This window comes from Crinia signifera, chromosome 6 (genome assembly GCF_055691185.1).
Source record: "Crinia signifera chromosome 6, ASM5569118v1, whole genome shotgun sequence".
Lineage (NCBI taxonomy): Eukaryota > Metazoa > Chordata > Amphibia > Anura > Myobatrachidae > Crinia > Crinia signifera.
Window position 1 is genome coordinate 15,064,485 of NC_139222.1, and position 23,206 is coordinate 15,087,690.

Here is a 23,206-nt window from a genome sequence, read left to right on the forward strand (position 1 = left end):
CTTCTTAGCCCTGACAATATGGACGGCAGAGTCTCCATTCTGAAACTTATTTTTTCCATAAACAAATTTAGTTTTCTGAGGTCCAGAATTGATCTGAAACCTCCCGTACTCTTGTGAACGAGAAATAAGTTTGAATAAAACCCCCTCTTCTTTCTGTTCCTCTGGTACCAATTGTATTGCCTCTAGAGCCAGCAGTTGTGACACTATTGTCTTCAAAGCATCCTTTTCTGCTCTGCCTTGTGGAGGTCTTGACTTTAGAAATCTGTCTCTGCTTGGTCTTTGAGAGAATTCTAGTCTGTAACCTTCTCTTATTATTGACAACACCCAGTTGTCCGTCACTGAGTTCTGCCACACTTCTGAGAAGGCTAGGAGTCTTGCTCCAACCGGAATTTCCTTGGCATAGTCATTGAACTGTCTGGATCCTGCCATTCTGCGATAATACTGCCTCCCCGGCCTGTAGCTTCTGGCTTCTCTTAGGTATTGTCTGGATGAGGTGAGCAGAGGAAACTTGTTCTTTCTATCCTGTGGTAAACGCACAGATTTCCCTCCTGTAATTCTTTTTATCATCTCATCAAGTTTGGTTCCGAACAGGAATGCCCCCTCAAACGGCAGTGAAGCTAACCTACCTTTTGAGTGTGTAGCCGCACTCCAGTTCTTAAGCCATAGAGACCTTCGGGCTACTACCCCAGTTGCTATTGATTTAGCTGAAAGCGGAACAATATCAAGTGACGCCTCACAGATATAATTTATTGCCTTTAGCATAATTTCTAAATGACGCTGGAGGTATTGTCTGGATATCTTATCCTCCATATCCTTTTGCATTTGAGATCCCCACAGTCTTAACGCCCTAGACGAGGATGCTACTGCCAGGCCCGCCTTTAGTGACACTGAGGATGACAAGTGTAATTTCTTCATAGAATTTTCCACTCTTCTATCTATGGCGTCCTTAAACGATGCTCCGTCCTCCAGAGGGATCGTTGTTCTCGAAGTGATTTCAGCAATTGCTGCATCCACTTTTGCGACTGTACACAACACGGACAGCTGATCATCTTTGAATGGGTAAATTTTGTCTAGTCTTGGCAATTTACCCAATCTCCTATCTAGAGTATTCCACTTCTTTGATATTAACTCCTTCATTATCCTGTGGACTGTGAAGGATCTACCTTTCTTTTCTCTATCCTCGAATAGAATATCTTGACCTTCAGGTGGAACAACTGTGTCTTTATAATCAATAGACTTGTGGATATTTTTTAACATCATCTCAACTGTATCAATATCAAATGAGCTAATTTCCTCTTTGATCTCTCCGGGCTCTTCCCCAGAACTATGGAAATCCTCGTGCCATTCCTCTTACTCTAAGCTGGTCTGTGACCTGGTTCTTTTAGCTGGCTGCAGTTTAGCTAATTCTTCCTTAGTGACAAACGATTTCTTCATCCACTCGATGAGTTGTTTAATCATATCAGGCTGTGGCATATTAACTTCAGGTGCTGGTTTACTACATTCCTCACACTTTCCTCCTTTGCTTGTAGGTAGCAGAATCTTGCTACACAGCGTACACTTTGTACTTCCATGCTTCTTCTTTTCAGTCTTTTTTCTAGTAGGTGAAACAGGCACACTGCCCAGAAAAACTAATTACTAACTTATCTAAAAACAATAAAACTATTGCCCAAAACAACAAGAAGCAGAGCTTACCTCGACCAGGACATTGTCAGGTTTAGGGGAAGAAGGATTCCTCTCTCAGCAACAGCAAGACCTCTTCAGGGAGCTGTTTGCTTTCACTTGTACCAGTGTACAAACACACTGCACATTGCCTGGTTTAAATGCCTGGGAGTGTTTCACCTGTTCATCATTTCCGGATTAGGTGTACCAAGATGGCGTCCGCTACTTGTGAGCCCATATTAATCATTAGAGTAGTAATATGGCCGCCGCAGCACTTTCTCCTCACAGTTTCCTGTCCGGGTGGGTACAGCAATATGGCGCCACAACCGTTTCCTGTTTCTCCGTTGACTGTGGTGTACCAAGATGGCGCCGGACTCTTCCAGACAGCATGCAACATGCTCCCGGCGTTCTGCTGCTGTTGTGCCTGCTCCCGGCGACCTGCTGCCCCCTGTTCCAGGCTCTAGAGTCTGCTATCTGCCGCTGCCACAGGTAAAACAAGTTTTCAGCGTATCTTTCCCCCAGACACCGCAGGGATCATAGCGCCGGACAATTTGTAGTGTCAGAAAACCAATATAGGGCTGACCATCACAAGAAACCTTTCCCCATATCTAGCTAAGGAGACAGAAAAAAAAAGACACTGAATGAAGGGTGGAGCTACCTATATACCTGAAGGGGGCGGTCCTTCCTATATGAAAAAGTCGTACCTGTCTAAAGCTAGGAAAAAGGGAAATATCCCAGAGTAGGCTGCCATGGGGATCGTAGAAGAAACCAAGTTTTCTATTTCTGCCGCTGATGGACACTGGGGACATCCCAAAGAATCCCTCACAGGAGGGAGTGTGTAGGAGCTGAACAAATAACCCTGCGCCCAAAACTGCCTACAGGTTCGCAAAGGTGCTGATATGGTAGAGCTTAGTAAATTGTGCAGGGGCAACTAGGTGGCCACCCTACTGAGACGCAGAGATCCCTGGAGACATAAACATGGAAGGCACCAGCTACCTCTGAGCAATGCGCACCTGTCAATGACTGCACAAAGCACACAAATAGGACAATGTAGTACAAAGCGTCGACTGTCGTGTCATCACAAATAATCACCAGGGAGAATACAAAGTAACATGCTTGCGGTCCACGGACTCAAGTGGCTCAGACCAAACAGGCTGCAAGAAATCAAGGCTTGTATTCAGGTCCCAGAGAGTCATGGGAGGCTGCAGACCGAGGACCACCTGCATCAATGATGTAATTATACAAGACAAGGCGATGGTAAATGACCACCCAGAAACCGGCACCTTCCAAGATTTTAGAGGCAAACTTGTGACCAGACGTTGCTGAGGAATAAAAGAAGTCGGGAAAGACACAAGGAGGAAACTCGTCTCTCACACCAGGACACGTGTCCTGTCCTTATATAGTGACAATGCTGAGCACAGACTGGCTTTCCAGCCTTCAAAAATATCAGGATAAGAGCCTACTGACGGGACCAAACTCAGAACTTATACTGGAGAACCCTGGTTCTGTGGTTACTAAAGCCCAGCTCCAGATCATAAGTGGTTTTCCAGAACCTGAGCCAAGAGCCAGATGGAGATGAAACGCATCACACCCGGAAAGCAGGGTCAAATGAAGGCCCATGGAACGGTGTTGAAGAAGAAAACATACCCATATGGACTAAAGATGCATAATCACACACCTAGGGACTGGACGGCCAGGATATGGCCTAGCAGGGAAAAGACACAGGAAAAAGACACTCTCTGTAAGGACGTGTTGACAATCCAGCCCCGGGATATAAGTGAACCCTGGGAAACAAGGCTTTAAAAATAGATGTGAGTCCGCCTCTGAAGAATCAGTAGCCAATGCCAAGGATATAGATAGGAGACCAATAGGAAGAGGGAGTGGGTGGGTACTTAGGGTACCAGATAGGTCTCCTGGCAAAAAGCCCCCACTACCTGGAGATTCAGGAGAATTCAACATTGTCCCCTGGAACAGGATCCCATCTATAGCGGTGGGATAAAGTAAACGGCCTTAAGTCTTAGTACATCTGTATTTAGTGTAAACATCCCAGCTACAACGGTCAGAATTCCCCATGCAATCACATAGGTGGCTGGAGTGCCGGTACACACAGCTCCGCCCATATATGTCACACGGTGAGCACCTGCTGGGCACACGTATGATAGCCTTATACTGACCGCCTTTATGGCGTTCCAACAGCACTTTGTGGAATTTGCTTGGAATTTAATTCACCGATAAAATGAGGAAACTGAAATGATTCCAGAGGACGCCATACACAGACAGTAGAACATGTGACTACTCTCTGTAATATGTGATTACTACTCACCTGTGCTGGGATCTGTAAGGATCTCCTCCTCCTTAACTGGCCGATCCCTCATCGCACACGTCTCTTCTTCTCCCTCCAGATCTTCTTCTTTAATATTAGTCGGATCTTCACCCTGAAAACCCCACAAATATAAAAAATGCATCAAGTCTTGACAGAGAACCCTCTGAGGAAGCCTCAAACTGATGGTGAAATGCGTTCAGGAATCTCCCTACCACCCACAGAAGCTTGTACTTACTCAGTCTGCACTCTGATTAATTATATTATCCAACTATTTATCTATACTTTTATCTAATTACATCTTCTTTTACTTTGTATTCATTATTTCTGTCCCATTACCTACTTATGAACACACATATGCACAATAATACCCAGCAATCTCTCTATCCCACAGGTCTCCCCCAGATCAGTGTATAACACAGTCTACAGATCATACAGTTATAAGTCACTTTGGTATATTGGCAAGATCCTAAATCCCACCTACCTGTACCTGATCCTCCTGTGGGGTCATGCGAGTCTCCTCTGTACAGTGCTGGAAATACAGAGGACGGGGACATCTCTCTGGGGTATCTCTGTTACTGGGCCCATCTGTAGGAGACACACAGTGACTGAGGACATGGTATATATGTGATTATCCTGGGAATACAGAGGACGGGGACATCTCTCTGGGGTATCTCTGTTACTGGCCCATCTGTAGGAGACACGCAGTGACTGAGGACATGGTATATATGTGATTATCCTGGTAATACAGAGGACATCTCTCTGGGGTATCTCTGTTACTGGCCCCATCTGTAGGAGACACGCAGTGACTGAGGACATTGTATATATGTGATTATCCTGGGAATACAGAGGACGGGGACATCTCTCTGGGGTATCTCTGTTACTGGGCCCATCTGAAGGAGACACACAGAGACTGAGGACATTGTATATATGTGATTATCCTGGGAATACAGAGGACGGGGACATCTCTCTGGGGTATATCTGTTACTGGGCCCATCTGTAGGAGACATGCAGTGACTGAGGACATGGTATATATGTGATTATCCTGGGAATACAGAGGACGGGGACATTTCTCTGGGGTATATCTGTTACTGGGCCCATCTGTAGGAGACATGCAGTGACTGAGGACATGGTATATATGTGGTTATCCTGGGAATACAGAGGACGGGGACATCTCTCTGGGGTATCTCGGTTACTGGGCTCATTTGTAGGAGACACAGTGACTGAGGACATGGTATATATGTGATTATCCTGGGAATACAGAGGACGGGGACATCTCTCTGGGGGATCACTGTTACTGGGCCCATCTGTAGGAGACACGCAGAGACTGAGGACATGGTATATATGTGATTATCCTGGGAATACAGAGGACGGGGACATCTCTCTGGGGTATCTATTACTGGGCCCATCTGTAGGAGACACACAGTGACTGAGGACATGGTATATATGTGATTATATAGGGGACCCCCATACCTGCTTTCCCCTAGGGATTTCCTCTTCCTTACACTGCTGATTACCTGGTACATACATCTCTTCTTCTCCCTCTGTCTCTTCTGCCTTCGAATCAGTTACATCCGTCTCTTCTTCTCCTTCTGTATCTTCTACCTTAATTTCAGTCACACCTGTCTCTTCTTCTCCTTCTGTATCTTCTACCTTATTATCAGTCACATCCATCTCTTCTTCTCCCTCTGTATCTTCTACCTTAATATCCGTCACATTCGTCTCTTCTCCTTCTGTATCTTCTACCTTAATATCAGTTACATCCGTCTCTTCTTCTCCTTCTGTATCTTCTGCCCTAATGTTAATCATGTGGTTTTCATCCTATATAAAGCAGCAATAAAATACATTTTTCAATTCAGTAAAAGATTATATAATACAAATATTTGGATGTATTCTGATTCTCTACAGATCATATAGTGACAGTCACTTTGGTATATAGAGAAGACCACAAATTCCACCTACCTTATCCTCCTGTGGGGTCCTGTGAGTCTCCTCTGTACAGTCCTGGGAATACAGAGGACGGGTACATCTCTCTGGGGTATCTCTGTTACTGGGACCATCTGTAGGAGACACGCAGTGACTGAGGACATGGTATATATGTGATTATCCTGGGAATACAGAGGACGGGGACATCTCTCTGGGGTATCTCTGTTACTGGGCCCATCTGTAGGAGACACGCAGTGACTGAGGACATTGTATATATGTGATTATCCTGGGAATACAGAGGACGGGGACATCTCTCTGGGGTATCTCTATTACTGGGCCCATCTGTAGGAGACACACAGTGACTGAGAACATTGCATATATGTGATTATCCTGGGAATACAGAGGACGGGGACATTTCTCTTGGGTTTCTCTGTTACTGGGCCCATCTGAAGGAGACACACAGTGACTGAGGACACTGTATATATGTGATTATCCTGGGAATACAGAGGACGGGGACATCTCTGTTACTGGCCCCATCTGTAGGAGACACAGTGACTGAGGACATCTCTCTGGGGTATCTCTGTTACTGGCTCCATCTGTAGGAGACACAGTGACTGAGGACATGGTATATATGTGACAATCCCGGGAATACAGAGGACGGGGACATCTCTGGGGGTATTCCTGTTACTGGCCCCATCTGTAGGAGACACACAGTGACTGAGGACATGGTATATATGTGATTATGCTGGGAATACAGAGGACGGGGACATCTCTCTGGGGTATCTCTGTTACTGGGCCCATCTGTAGGAGACACACAGTGACTGAGGACATGGTATATATGTGAGTATCCTGGGAATACAGAGGACGGGGACATCTCTCTGGGGTATCTCTGTTACTGGGCCCATCTGTAGGAGACACGCAGTGACTGAGGACATGGTATATATGTGATTATCCTGGGAATACAGAGGACGGTGCCATCTCTCTGGGGTATCCCTGTTACTGGGCCCATCTGTAGGAGACACACAGTGACTGAGGACATTGTATATATGTGATTATCCTGGGAATACAGAGGACGGGGACATCTCTCTGGGGTATTCCTGTTACTGGGTCCATCTGTAGGAGACACACAGTGACTGAGGACATGGTATATATGTGATTATCCTGGGAATACAGAGGACGGGGACATCTCTCTGGGTATCTCTGTTACTGGGCCCATCAGTAGGAGACACACAGTGACTGAGGACATGGTATATATGTGATTATCCTGGTAATACAGAGGACGGGGACATCTCTCTGGGGTATCTCTGTTACTGGACCCATCTGTAGGAGACATGCAGTGACTGAGGACATTGTATATATGTGATTATCCTGGGAATACAGAGGACGGGGACATCTCTCTGGGGTATTCCTGTTACTGGGCCCATCTGTAGGAGACACGCAGTGACAGAGGACATGGTATATATGTGATTATCCTGGGAATACAGAGGACGGGGACATCTCTTTGGGATATCTCTGTTACTGGGCCCATCTGTAGGAGACACGCAGTGACTGAGGACATGGTATATATGTGATTATCCTGGGAATACAGAGGACGGGGACATCTCTCTGGGGTATCTCGGTTACTGGGCCCATCTGTAGGAGTCACGCAGTGACTGAGGACATGGTATATATGTGATTATCATGTAATGTGTGTATGTAGGTGGCTGTCAGTACCGCTCCCCACTAAAGTCTCCTGTTACCCATTGATGTGAGGGGCCGGCAATTCTCCATCATCCGGTCCTTGTGTAACTCCCAGGTGCTCTGGAAATTCTTCTTATGATTCAGCGGGTGCGCAGCGTGACAGAGAGACAAGTGCAGGCGTATGTCCCCTGTGTGTGCAGGCGTATGTCCCCTGTGTGTGCAGACAAAAGAAAACACCGTTAAGATCCAACTCAATTTACTGACACGGATGTTTTGTTGTCCAAGCAGAGTCCTTCCACCGCCAGGGCCAATCTCTGTTCTTCTGCCGGGGCCCATACGATATATCGCTGGTACACACTGGCTGATGGTCTGTCAATATATATCGTCCATTTCTTCAAGACGGACAATCTATCGGCCAGTGTGTATGCACCTTAACTATAAGGGGGCCAGATGTACTAAGCTTGAAAAAAGTGATAAAATGGAGAGTGATAAAGTGCCAATCGTTTAAAAATGGCAGTAAGGAGCTGATGGGTTGGTGGTTTATCACTTTTCAAGGCTTACTAACATCTCGCCCTTGGTCTGCTCTCCCTGCTCCTGGCTGTTTCTTTTATAGGTCTCCAGGTCTAGGGACCTCCTCTCTCCCTCAGCTCCTTGCAAATGATTGGCTCCTAGGGCCCCAGCAACAACCAGCCCCCTGTCCCCTCTGCCCTGCGACCCAAGTATCCAATCCCCTGACAAGGCTTTTTCCCGCCTAAAGCAGTTGCTGGGCAGAGGTGACCCAGGTGTCTATAGCCTGGCAGACAGGGTCACCTAGAGTTCAGGCCTAACCTAACACAGGGCTACACAGGCTCCCATACCCATATATGCCAACATAAAGGGGCCCCTATTTGTACATAACTCTGGGGTACTACACTTGTATAATCCTTGGTGTTCCTCTAAATATTCCCATTCCTGCATGGAGAGATAGACAGTGACAACCTTACACCCTATAGGGACACGGGTTACCCCCCTATGCACCAAGCTCCTGGAGAAGTGTCAGGTGTAATAAAACTATATTGTATTTCCGTGTGCGCCACATAGCCGGGATAATGTGAGTGTATATTACGGTGTGGTGTGTGCGGTAACACCAAATCAACTCCGGCGGCTGTGACAAACAGTAACATAACCCCCCAACTTCCACAGGAAAGGGGGGTGGGGGGGGGGGGGATTACATAAGACTAATACATAAGACATAATAGCACCAGGTACAAGGGCTACAAGGATCAGGATGCCGATTCTTGGAACACCGACATCCTCATCGGGGTTATCAGAGGTGGGCTAATGTATGAACCTAGGGTTAGGCTGCAGGGAGGGGTGGTAGGAATCAGGATTAGGCACTAGTGGGGGGACCTAGGGTTAGGCTGCAGGGAGGGGGTCAGGATTAGGCACTAGTGGTGGGACCTAGGGTTAGGCTGCAGGGGGGGGGGGGGCAGGATTAGTCACTAGTGGGGGGACGTAGGGTTAGGCTGCAGGGAGGGGGGGGGGCAGGTTTAGGCACTAGTGGTGGGACCTAGGGTTAGGCTGCAGGGAGGGGGGCAGGATTAGGCACTAGTGGTGGGACCTAGGGTTAGGCTACAGGGAGGGGGCAGGTTTAGGCACTAGTGGTGGGACCTAGGGTTAGGCTGCAGGGAGGGGGCAGGATTAGGCACTAGTGGTGGGACCTAGGGTTAGGCTGCAGGGGGGGGGCAGGATTAGGCACTAGTGGTGGGACCTAGGGTTAGGCTGCAGGGAGGGGGGGCAGGATTAGGCACTAGTGGTGGGACCTAGGGTTAGGCTGCAGGGGGGGGGGGGGCAGGATTAGTCACTAGTGGGGGGACGTAGGGTTAGGCTGCAGGGAGGGGGGGGGCAGGTTTAGGCACTAGTGGGGGGACCTAGGGTTAGGCTGCAGGGAGGGGGGCAGGTTTAGGCACTAGTGGTGGGACCTAGGGTTAGGCTGCAGGGAGGGGGCAGGATTAGGCACTAGTGGTGGGACCTAGGGTTAGGCTGCAGGGAGGGGGGGCAGGATTAGGCACTAGTGGTGGGACCTAGGGTTAGGCTGCAGGGGGGGGCAGGATTAGGCACTAGTGGTGGGACCTAGGGTTAGGCTGCAGGGAGGGGGGGCAGGATTAGGCACTAGTGGTGGGACCTAGGGTTAGGCTGCAGGGAGGGGGGCAGGATTAGGCACCAGTGGTTGGACCTAGGGTTAGGCTGCAGGGAGGGGGGGCAGGATTAGGCACTAGTGGTGGGACCTAGGGTTAGGCTGCAGGGAGGGGGGCAGGATTAGGCACCAGTGGTTGGCCCTAGGGTTAGGCTGCAGGGAGGGGGGGCAGGATTAGGCACTAGTGGTCGGACCTAGGGTTAGGCTGCAGGGAGGGGGCAGGATTAGGCACTAGTGGTGGGACCTAGGGTTAGGCTGCATGGGGGGGGGGCAGGATTAGGCACCAGTGGTGGGACCTAGGGTTAGGCTGCAGGGAGGGGGGCAGAATAGGCACTAGTGGGGGGACCTAGGGTTAGGCTGCAGGGAGGGGGGGCAGGATTAGGCACTAGTGGTGGGACCTTGGCTTAGGCTGCAGGGAGGGGGGCAGGATTAGGCACTAGTGGTGGGACCTAGGGTTAGGCTGCAGGGAGAGGGAGGGGGAGCAGGATTAAACACTAGTGGTGGGACCTAGGCTTAGGCTGCAGGGAGGGGGGCAGGATTAGGCACTAGTGGTAGGAGCTAGGGTTAGGCTGCAGGGAGGGGGCAAGATTAAACACTAGTAGGGGTACCAAGGGCACATCAGTTCTATACCAAATTACAGGTTGTTTCTTATATGTGACGGAAGTAAATGTATAACACTGTATAGGAGCCATTGGGAAGTGTATATGATGCACCGCGGCCGGGAACAGATACAACCTAGGCTGCATTACATTACCTCCCCCCCCCCCCCCAAAATAATCAGGGCACAATATGGTGATTACACTGCTGCACACCCGGTTACCCGGAATAGAACACCCTACTTACGTCCGGACCAAAGGAATGAAGACCGGCGCCGCTGGTCCCGGAGAGAAGCTGAGTCACGCTGCGAGCTGGAAGCCAGGTGGAACGCAGAGAGACCGGAAGTAGACCGGATACAGGAAGTCAGTTGGAACGCACAGGCCGGAAGTCGGGAGTAGCTTCCTCTCCCGGGGCGAGAGAGGAGATCATTCACGGCTGCAGTGCAGGGGCAGGACAGCGGCTAATTAGTGAAAAGAATCTTTAATGATGTCACCCCCCATGTGACCGGCTGTCCTCATCAGAGGGAGGAGTCTGAGGATCAGTAGCATTTGCAGTATCAGGTACACACTCTCACCCGCGGCCCCCCTTCCCTGAGAGCAGACCAAGGGCGAGATGTTACTAAGCCAAGAAAATTGATAATCCACTAACCAATCAGCTCCTTACTGTCATTTTTTAAATGACTGCAACATGACACTTAGGAGCTGATTGGCACTTTATCACTTTTTTCAAGCTTAGTACATCTGGCCCCCTGACAGTTAAGGTGCATACACACTGGCCGATATATTGTCCGTTTTGATTAAATGGACGATATATATTGACAGGCCATCAGCCAGTGTGTACCAGCGATATATCATCGTTCTGTGTGTATGGGCCCCGGCAGAAGAACAGAGATTGGCCCTGGCGGTGGAAGGACTCTGCCTGGACAACAAAACATTGATGTCAGTAAATTGAGTTGGATCTTAACGGTGTGTTTCTTTTGTCTGCTCACGCAGGGGACATACGCCTGCACACACAGGGGACATACGCCTGCACACACAGGGGACATACGCCTGCACTTGTCTCTCTGTCACGCTGCGCACCCGCTGAATCATAAGAAGAATTTCCAGAGCACCTGGGAGTTGCACAAGGACGGGATGATGGAGAATTACCGGCCCCTCACATCAATGGGTAACAGGAGACTTTAGTGGGGAGCGGTACTGACAGCCACCTACATACACACATTACATGATAGTCACATATATACCATGTCCTCAGTCACTGTGTGTCTCCTACAGATGGGCCCAGTAACAGAGATACTCCAGAGAGATGTCCTCTGTATTCCCAGGATAATCACATATATACCATGTCCTCAGTCACTGCGTGTCTCCTACAGATGGGCCCAGTAACAGATACCCCAGAGAGATGTCCCCGTCCTCTGTATTCCCAGGATAATCACATTTATACAATGTCCTCAGTCACTGTGTGTCTTCTACAGATGGGCCCAATAACAGAGATACCCCAGAGAGATGTCCCCGTCCTCTGTATTACCAGGATAATCACATATATACATGTCCTCAGTCACTGTGTGTCTCCTACAGATGGGCCCAGTAACAGAGATACCCCAGAGAGATGTCCCCGTCCTCTGTATTCCCAGGATAATCACATAAATACAATGTCCTCAGTCACTGCGTGTCTCCTACAGATGGGCCCAGTAACAGAGATACCCCAGAGAGATGTCCCTGTCCTCTCTATTCCCAGGACAATCACATATATACCATGTGCTCAGTCACTGTGTGTCTCCTACAGATGGGCCCAGTAACAGAGATGCCCCCGTCCTCTGTATTCCCAGGATAGTCACATATATACCATGTCCTCAGTCACTGTGTGTCTCCTACAGATGGGGCCAGTAACAGAGATACCCCAGAGAGATGTCCCCGTCCTCTGTATTCCCAGGATAATATATACTATGTTCTCAGTCACTGTGTATCTCCTACAGATGGGCCCAGTAATAAAGATACCCCAGAGAGATGTCCCCGTCCTCTGTATTACCAGGACTGTACAGAGGAGACTCACAGGACCCCACAGGAGGATAAGGTATGTGGAATTTGTGGTCTTCCCTATATACCAAAGTGACTGTCTCTATATGATCTGTAGAGAAGGAGATTAAATCCAAATATTTGTATCATATAATCTTTTACTGAATTGAAAAATGTATTTTATTGCTGCTTTATATAGGATGAAAACCACATGATTAACATTAGGGCAGAAGATACAGAAGGAGAGGAGACGGATGTGACTGATATTAAGGTAGAAGATACAGAAGGAGAGGAGACGGATGTGACTGATATTAAGGTAGAAGATACAGAGGGAGAAGAGATGGATGTGACTGATATTAAGGTAGAAGATACAGCGGGAGAAGATAAGACGAATGTGACTGATATTAAGGCAGAAGATACAGAGGGAGAAGAAGAGATGTATGTACCAGGTAATTAGCAATGTAAGGAAGAGAAAATCCCTAGGGTAAAGCAGGTATGGGGTACCCTATATAATCACATATATACCATGTCCTCAGTCACTGTGTCTCCTACAGATGGGCCCAGTAACAGAGATACCCCGGAGAGATGTCCCCGTCCTCTGTATTCCCAGGATAATCACATATATACCATGTCCTCAGTCACTGCGTGTCCCCTACAGATGGGCCTAGTAACAGAGATATCCCAGAGAGATGTCCCCATCCTCTGTATTCCCAGAATAATCACATATATACCATGTCCTCAGTCACTGCGTGTCTCCTACAGATGGGCCCAGTAACAGAGATACCCCAGAGAGATGTCCCCGTCCTCTCTATTCCCAGGATAATCACATATATACAATGTCCTCAGTCACTGCGTGTCTCCTACAGATGGGCCCAGTAACAGAGATACCCCAGAGAGATGTCCCAGTCCTCTGTATTCCCAGGATAATCACATATGTACCTTGTCCTCAGTCACTGCGTGTCTCCTACAGATGGGGCCAGTAACAGAGATACCCCAGAGAGATGTCCCCGTCCTCTGTATTCCCAGGATAATCACATATATACCATGTCCTCAGTCACTGTGTGTCTCCTACAGATGGGTCCAGTAACAGAGATACCCCAGAGAGATGTCCCCGTCCTCTGTATTCCCAGGATAATCACATATATACCATGTCCTCAGTCACTGTGTGTCTCCTACAGATGGGCCCAGTAACAGAGATACCCCAGAGAGATGTCCCCGTCCTCTGTATTCCCAGGATAATCACATATATACAATGTCCTCAATCACTGCGTGTCTCCTACAGATGGGCCCAGTAACAGAGATACCCCAGAGAGATGTCCCCGTCCTCTGTATTCCCAGGATAATCACATATATACCATGTCCTCAGTCACTGCATGTCTCCTACAGATGGGCCCAGTAACAGAGATACCCCAGAGAGATGTCCCCGTCCTCTGTATTCCCAGGATAATCACATATATACATGTACTCAGTCACTGTGTGTCTCCTACAGATGGGCCCAGTAACAGATATACCCCAGAGTGATGTCCCCGTCCTCTGTATTCCCAGGATAATCACATATATACCATGTCCTCAGTCACTGTGTGTCTCCTACAGATAAGCCCAGTAACAGAGATACCCCAGAGAGATGTCCCCGTCCTCTGTATTCCCAGGATAATCACATATATACCATGTCCACAGTCACTGCCTGTCTCCTACAGATGGGCCCAGTAACAGATATACCCCAGAGTGATGTCCCCGTCCTCTGTATTCTCCGGATAATCACATATATACCATGTCCTCTGTCACTGTGTGTCTCCTACAGATGGGGCCAGTAACAGATACCCCAGAGAGATGTCCCCGTCCTCTGTATTCCCAGGATAATCACATATATACCATGTACTCAGTCACTGTGTGTCTCCTACAGGTGGGGCCAGTAACAGATACCCCAGAGAGATGTCCCCGTCCTCTGTATTCCCAGGATAATCACATATATACCATGTCCTCAGTCACTGCGTGTCTCCTACAGATGGGCCCAGTAACAGAGATACCCCAGAGAGATGTCCCCGTCCTCTGTATTCCCAGGATAATCACATATATACAATGTCCTCAGTCACTGTGGGTCTCCTACAGATGGGCCCAGTAACAGAGATACCCCAGAGAGATGTCCCCGTCCTCTGTATTCCCAGGATAATCACATATATACCATGTCCTCAGTCACTGCGTGTCTCCTACAGATGGGCCCAGTAACAGAGATACCCCAGAGAGATGTCCCCGTCCTCTGTATTCCCAGGATAATCACATATATACAATGTCCTCAGTCACTGTGGGTCTCCTACAGATGGGCCCAGTAACAGAGATACCCCAGAGAGATGTCCCCGTCCTCTGTATTCCCAGGATAATCACATATATACCATGTCCTCAGTCACTGTGTGTCTCCTACAGATGGGCCCAGTAACAGAGATACCCCAGAGAGATGTCCCCGTCCTCTGTATTCCCAGGATAATCACATATATACCATGTCCTCAGTCACTGTGTCTCTCCTACAGATGGGCCCAGTAACAGAGATACCCCAGAGAGATGTCCCCGTCCTCTGTATTCCCAGCGCTGTACAGAGGAGACTCGCATGACCCCACAGGAGGATCAGGTACAGGTAGGTGGGATTTAGGGTCTTGCCAATATACCAAAGTGACTTATAACTGTATAATCTGTAGACTGTGTGTTATACACTGAGCTGGTGGAATCCTGTGGGATAGAGAGATTGCTGGGGATTATTGTGCATGTGTGTTTATAAGTAGGTAATGGGACAGAAATAATGAATACAAAGTAAAAGAAGATGTAATTAGATAAAAGTATAGATAAATAGTTGGATAATATAATTAATCAGAGTGCAGACTGAGTAAGTACAAGCTTCTGTGGGTGGTAGGGAGTTTCCTGAACGCATTTCACCATCAGTTTGAGGCTTCCTCAGAGGGTTCTCTGATAAGACTTGACGCATTTTTTTTATATTTGTGGGGTTTTCAGGGTGAAGATCCGACTAATATTAAAGAAGAAGATCTGGAGGGAGAAGAAGAGACGTGTGCGATGAGGGATCGGCCAGTTAAGGAGGAGGAGATCCCTACAGATCCCAGCACAGGTGAGTAGTAATCACATATTACAGAGAGGCATCCTCTGGAATCATTTCAGTTTCCTCATTTTATCTGTGAATTAAATTCAAAGCAAATTCCACAAAGTGCTGTTGGAACGCCATAGAGGCGGTCAGTATATGGCTATCATACGTGTGCCCAGCAGGTGCTCACCGTGTGACATATATGGGCGGAGCTGTGTGTACCGGCACTCCAGCCACCTATGTTATTGCATGGGGAATTCTGCCCGTTGTAGCTGGGATGTTTACACTAAATACAGATGTACTAAGACTTAAGGCCGTTTACTTTATCCCACCGCTATAGATGGGATCCTGTTCCAGGGGACAATGTTGAATTCTCCTGAATCTCCAGGTAGTGGGGGCTTTTTGCCAGGAGACCTATCTGGTACCCTAAGTACCCGCCCACTCCCGCTTCCTATTGGTCTCCTATCTATATCCTTGGCATTGGCTACTGATTCTTCAGAGGCGGACTCACATCTGTTATTTTTAAAGCCCTGTTTCCTTTGCAGGGTCCATGGGTCCCACAGGGGACATCGGGTTGTAGGCAGATCCAGGGGTCCGAGGCACCAATCAGCGAAGCTTGTTGAAGATTTCCCAGGATGCCTTGGGCCCTCTCCCCTGCAACCCCGCCTCCAGGCTCAAACAACTTAGTTTTTGTTTGGTGCCTGCAGGAAGCAGACGCACCTTTTAATCAGCAGGGATTACCTCACTGAGGTAACCCCATAAGAAGCTGCTTTATTTTATTTTTTTTCCATTGTCTTATTTTTTACACTTAAATTTGCCGCTCTCACACAGAGGCTCCCGAGGTCGTGGCAGGGGTGCTTCCTCTTCCACCCAAGAGGCCAAGGCCTCCACTAAGCCCTCAGCATGACGGGCTTCTGGTCCACCTGGGGGATCCCAAGGTGGGAGCACGTCTTCAAGGCTACAAGCACTTTTGGCTGCAGTCTTTCCAAGACGCTTGGGTGCGGGATCTCATAGCCTTCGGCTACAAGATACCTTTTCAAAAGCCTCCCCCTCACCGGTTTTTCAAAACAGGTTTGCCAGTTTCAGCAGAAAAGAGCCGTCTACTAACCGTGGCCATTTCAAAGCTGGTATCGGCTGGGGTGGTGATCCCGGTCCCAGAATATCAAAGGACCTTGGGATTTTACTCCAGCCTCTTTCTGGTCCCAAAACCAGATGGATCGGCGCGACCTATCCTGAACATGAAGGATCTAAATCCTTACCTCCAACCGGTCAAGTTCAGGATGGAGTCTCTGCAATCTGTGATCGCTGGGTTGGAGGAGGGCGGGTTTTTGGTGTCACACGACATCAAGGACGCCTACCTCCATATACCGATTTGGCCTCCACATCAGGTTTTCCTTTGGTTCGCAGTCTGCAGCCAACATTGGCAGTTTCAGGCCCTTCCATTTGGCATCTCCTCCGCCCCCGGGGTCTTCACCAAGGTCATGGCGGTGATGATGGAGAGTCTGTGGAACCAAGCTGTGACGTTAATAACGTAACTGGACGACCTTCTGCTGAAGGCACCATCCAGAGAGGGCCTGTTGAACAACATAGCCCTGACTCAAATTACTCTCATTCGTCACGGATGGATACTCAATTTCCAGAAGTCCCAGCTCCAGCCGTCTCAATGGTTACAGTTTCTGGGAATGGTCCTGGACACCACTCTTTTGTGGGAGTTTCTTCCGGAGGATACACTCCAGGCCTTAATCCGCATTGTCCTTCTGACCAGACAGTTGACAGTCCTCACATGCACCAGGCTACTGGGGAAGATGGTTGCCTTCTACGGCAATGGTCAGGCTCTCACCTGCACCTTCACCACAGGATACGGTTGTCAGTGCGGGCACGGCACTCTCTCCTGTGGTGGCTGAATCCTACCAACCTCAGAGAGGGAAAGAGGTTCGCCATCTGGAACTGGATATTACTCACCACGAACGCGAGTCTTTGCAGTTGGGGAGCAGTCACCCTGGATCAGCAGTTCCAGGGCCGTTGGACTCAGCAGGAGGCTCTTCTCTCCATCAATGCTCTCCTGCAGGCTCACCATCTCCTTCAGGGTAATCCCATCAGAGTACAGGCAGGGAGGCACGTGCAGTCGCGCAGCCATGAAAGAAGTGAGTCAAATCCTGCTGTGGGCTCAAGATCACGCACTGGCCATCTCAGCCAAATTCATTCCTGGCGAAGAAAATTGGGAGGCCGACTTCTTCAGTCGGCAAGACGTACACCAAGGAGAGTGGTGCCTCAATCCCCAGGTCTTTCAACGCCTGATCCACAGGTGGGGGTGTCCTCAAGCAGACCTCATGGCGTCTCTCCACAATTATCAGCTACCCCGATTCTTCGCTCGGAAGAGGGATCCACAGGCAGTGGGAGTGGATGCACTGGTGGCCCCTTGGCCGTTCCACTTTGTGTACATCTTCCCTTCGTTTCCACTGATACCTCGGGTGCTGCAGAGAATTCGGAGGGAGGAGGTCACTGTCCTCCTGATAGCTCCGGATTGGCCGCGCAGGTGATGGTACACCAGCCTTACGTCTCTGCTGATAGACGAACCTTGGCCCCTACCTCTTCAGAAAGATCTTCTCAGACAAGGGCCCTACGTCTTTCCAGACTTAAGTCGGCTTCATTTGACGGCGTGGCTGCCGAAGGTCCATCCCAAGACAGGCGGGTATCCCACAGGCGGTGATACCTACCATGATGAAGGCCAGGAAAGACGTCACCTCCAAGCATTACCACGCATCTGAAGGGCTTACGTGGGCTGGTGCGAGAATCGTGGTGTGTCCACTACTGTTTTCAAGAAAGCCAGACTTCTTTTTCTGAAGGCCGGCTTAGCTGCAGGGTTACGTCTGTCTACCCTGAAGGTACAGGTATCGGCGTTATCTATCTTTTTTCAAAATAAGTTGGCCCTTTTACCTGAGGTACATACTTTTTTTCAGGGAGTATTGCGGCTGCAACCTCCTTTTCGTCCACCCACGGCTCCTTGGGACTTGGATCTGCGGTGTTTGAACCACTAGAAGAGGTGGACCTTAAGTACCTTATATGGAAGACAGTGCTAGGATGCAGACCTCCGTTTTTGGTCTTCCATGCCGACAGGGCAGAACTTCGCACCACCGTCTCTTTTTTGCCCAAGGTGGTATCAGCTTTCCACATAAATCAGCCGATTGTGGTGCCGGCCTTCCAATACGTCTCTCCTGAGGACAGTACTCGACGTAGTCAGGGCTCTGAGGATTTGTGTATCCAGGACGGCATCTCTGAGGAAGTCGGATGCTCTATTTGTCACATATAATCCAGTCAGGCTGGGCTGGCCAGCCTCAAAACAGACGTTGTCTCGATGGATTCGCCTGACTATTCATCAGGCCTATGTGACAAGTGCTCAACGCCCTCCTGACTCCATCACAGCCCATTCTACGCGCTCGGTGGGTCCCTCTTGGGCAGCTGCCAGAGTGGTATCTATCCAGCAGCGCTGTAGAGCTGCCACCTGGTCTGGTCGTCAGACTTTTGTTCGGTTCTACCGATTTGACACTTTTGCGGCGTCAGCTTCACAGTTTGGACGCTCAGTATTACGGGGGTCTCAGCGCCATCCCACCCGTGTTGGGAGCTCTGGGACCTCCCCACTGTTGCTCCAGTGACACCTAGTGGATGGAGGAGAAAACAGGGATTTTGTACTTACCGTAAATCCTTTTCTCCGAGTCCACAGGTGTCACTGGACGCCCGCCTCAGCGCTGTTCCTTTTGTTGTTAGGAATTCCTGCCTTAAAACTTTCACAGTTTATTTTTATTTTTTTAATTCCTTTTTATTTGATACGTTTTGAGACCAATAGACAAGACATATACATTTAACATCAAGTAATATAAAAAAACAAACATTACCATCGACAAACAATTACTCTGCTTGCAACCAATACAGTACAAGATATCATAATAACGCCACAGCACGGTTTCACCTACATTAGAGAGCTCTTTTTGTCCTCATGTTCTTTCCTATCCTCCTCTATTTTGTTACCTTTCTATGCTTTGGCCATCTACTTTACTAATTCCTCCTCTAATTATCCTCTTAATCTTAATTTAACTGCTCCACCTAACCTTTTCGGCCTGTTTTCCCAGTGTATATCTTATTCTTCATTTACTTTATGGTGAATTTTTACAGGTGTTTAATATATGTATTTTTTTTTTTTTATTAATCTTACTATTATATAATAAAGTGAAAAAACTTACTTTAACTCTCAACAGTGTTCGTCATTGCTCTCTTTTTCAATTGTGTTAGTTAGTGCTATTTCTGTCAGTGTAAACTTACTGAACACATATAATGAGGAACACATCTATTAAGGAAAACATCTAATGTAGGGTACACACCACGACGTGCATCGTGAGCGGGGTCGTCAGTGTTTCGTCCGACCCGCTCACGGTGACGCGGGGGGGCACGACCCGCTCACGATGTGCACCGTGAGCGGGTCCGATCCAATGGCGACCCGCACCCAGCAGTATGGTCGTTATTGAGATCCTACCCGCAGCAGGTAGGATCTCAATAACGACCGATCGACCCGCGGGACCGCGCATCGGATCGGTATCGGTCCACACCAGGACAGAAAAGGGCCCAATCACCACACAATCTACATCCAATTGGTCGGAATTGGATCTAGATTGAGGGGATCGGGCCCTAGTCGTCCTGGTGTGTACCAAGGAAAACACAGAGATGCAAAGAGAAAACAGGAATATCAGAGGGCGCCCCATTCAATTCTTTGAGCCCCGTTATACATTCCCCCTCCCTCTATACATACTATACATACCCCTTATTATTTGGACAAGAATAAGAAAATAATGACAGCGCCTAGGACTGCTGCCGCCTACCAACACCTAAAGGTTCCTGAAACCTCTACAAATACAGAAATATACAAAATGATGTTGATTATGGCGCTGCGGTCCTTTTAAAACAGAGTGGTGCGGTGAAATCACCAACAGGGGGATGTATCCTCAATTCTTCCGTCAGTCGATTTAATTAAATCTCAAACTGACCTGAAAGAATTTCCCTATGTGCATGTAAAGGTTTCTTTGTACTTCTCCCGACCTCCGCATGCACAGTGGATAGCCCGATTCAATAATGGGGTTCTATCGTCAAAAGGAAATGTATCCTCAATTCTTCCGTCCAGTTGATAAAGCAAAATGTCAAACTGACCTGGAAGAATGTCCCTATATGCGTATAAAGGTTTCTTTACAATTCTCCCGACATCTGCATCTACAATGGAAAGTCAGATATGATCCTACAAACAGGGGCCCCTTGAGGCATGCACTCACCGAGAATAAGTGCCCTATATGCACTGAAAGGTATCTTTGGATCCAACTCTTTTCATCCCAGGACCCAAATGGACCGCTGACTTCCAAAGGTGGGTAGCAAAAAACTCCAATTTATTTCTCCAAAAATACATACAATAAAAACAGATAAAAAAGTGGGAAGGGAATCCCTAGGCAAGTGGTGGTCTGGATACCTTCCAATCCGGATAGAAGGCCACCCAGTCGCTGAAGATAACAAAACAGCACCTACCACAAGCCTTTGGGGTATTCTCTTTCTCCTCCAACCACCAACGCGTTTCGGGCTGTTTTGAATAAGCCCTTTTTCAAGGTGTGGAGGAACAAACCACCTTTCCGGTATTTATACCAGAATGCTAACTCCACATGTAGTGAGTTTACACTAAAACATGGAAAGATCTCCTAAAATTGACATCATTGAGGCATGCATTAACAATCAAGTAAAACCACAATTTTTACACATATATGAAACATCCAAATATAGTTTACACTTCAAGCGGAAAAATAACTACACAAGTTTTTTGGAAAAGGTAGAAAATAGATGTAGCTGTGTATAAGTCCGTTTAGGGTTTTCCATTTATCCTGCAGACACAGCTGATAAGACTTAGTGTGTAGCGCTAGAACCCGCACTTCCGGGTATATGGAACGCATGACGCTCCGATACGTCACTTCCGGTGACGTGTGGAACGCATAGCGCAGGAAGGGGCTTTCTCTCACGTTAAAGGCTTTTCTTTTTTTCACACGCTGTTTGTAGCTTTATTGCTTTATTTGATGGAACGCAAGCACATCCAAAACGGAGCTTGAAACTTCCTGTGTGCTGTTTAAAGTAGTCGGAATCACCAGGTTTTTTGGTTCCGCAAGTATTTCATTCACCATGATTGTATATGGCATGAGACATACAACATATACAAAAAACAGATTTAGTACATAATATTCACAAACCTAGATATTAAAGTGAGCATTCCATTAGAAATGAATGAGACATAATAAATTTAAAATAATAATATTATTAAAAAATTTCTATATAATGACTGAAATGCATAGGTAATTTTGATATAAAAAAATTTTTTCACATATAAAAATTTCCACATATATAGAAAACTTTCATGTATAAAAAAGGCACTGGAGGTATTAGAGGAGTAAAAATGGGGCAGGGGTGCAATTTAAAGAAAGCATTTCAACTCGAACCCCACATTTAGACCTTCAGGTTCAATAGTATTAAGAGTAAATATGGTCCGCATTTCTTCCTGTGACAGTTTTTTATCCCTGTCATTAACCCTCCAATGTTCAGGGACAAGTTTAATACCACAAAAATTAACAAGATGTTTGACATCACACCCATGTATTTTCTTAAAGTGTAAAGACACATTATGGGATTCGACCCCCTTCGCAATATTCCGAACATGCTCGGCTAATCTTATTTTTAACTGGCGGGTGGTTTTACAATAACAGACCCAACACTGAACGCTGAAAACCATAAAACAAAAATAGTCAATCTGAGTAGTTACACTCTTACTAATGATGAAACCAGCGTATTAGAGAAAGGTCTTAAATTCGCCCCTTCGAATAAGGTGGATAAATTCGAGGTATTCCTTGACCTCCAAAAATGTATTCGCAAATTAACTCTGAAAAGATATTTTGAGGAGGAGAATAGTAATAATATTGGTGATATTCCTAGTAATTATTCTGTTTTTAGGAAGCAGTCCACCTTTTACCCCGCACATAAGAAGGGGTGTTTTGTTGAATCTTTTGAAAAACTTGTCCGAGAGGACCTTGATAAAGTACAACTCAAACCAATCAAGAATGTAAATTTATCTAAAGGACAGCGGGATGCCATCAAATCCTTACAGGACAATAAAGACATTGTTATTAAGCCAGCCGACAAGGGGGGCAGCATTGTCATCTTGTCGGCTGACGATTATAATGCTGAGATTGTAAGACAGCTATCTGATAGTGTCACGTACAAAAAACTCAGGGGTAATCCTACAGATAAAATCCAGGAAAAGTTGTCTGTCTTTTTGGCTTTATATACATCAAAGGGTACCATAACTAAGAATGTGGGAGAGTACATTCACATAGCCAAACCCTCTATACCGGTGGTTTATGTGCTCCCCAAGATCCACAAATCGGCGACCAAACCACCTGGTCGCCCTATAGTTGCTGGGACCAACTCTGTGTTATCTAATTTGTCACATTATATAGATTCCCTGCTGCAGCCATTAGTACTTAAAACCAAGTCTTATTTGAAAGACACTATCAGCACTATACAACTGCTCAAGGAAGTGAGATGGGAGACGGGGTGTACTCCTCTAATACCTCCAGTGCCTTTTTTATACATGAAAGTTTTCTATATATGTGGAAATTTTTATATGTGAAAAATTTTTTTTATATCAAAATTACCTATGCATTTCAGTCATTATA

The 23,206-nt window shown here is 47.4% G+C and overlaps 2 protein-coding genes across 2 annotated transcripts in view; one reads left to right on the plus strand and one right to left on the minus strand.

Moving 5' to 3' along the window:
• LOC146010008 (uncharacterized) overlaps positions 1-23,206 on the plus strand; it is a 114,617-nt gene that overhangs the window by 77,071 nt on the left and 14,340 nt on the right. Inside the window, exons 5-8 of the mRNA XM_083150767.1 lie at positions 12,334-12,431; positions 12,573-12,822; positions 14,899-15,002; positions 15,374-15,485. Coding sequence (XP_083006893.1) covers positions 12,334-12,431; positions 12,573-12,822; positions 14,899-15,002; positions 15,374-15,485 — 564 coding nt within the window. The remainder of the gene's footprint in view (positions 1-12,333; positions 12,432-12,572; positions 12,823-14,898; positions 15,003-15,373; positions 15,486-23,206) is intronic.
• Positions 1-23,206, minus strand: part of LOC146009998 (uncharacterized) — a 113,220-nt gene that overhangs the window by 10,769 nt on the left and 79,245 nt on the right. The gene's annotated exons all lie outside the window — the stretch shown is intronic.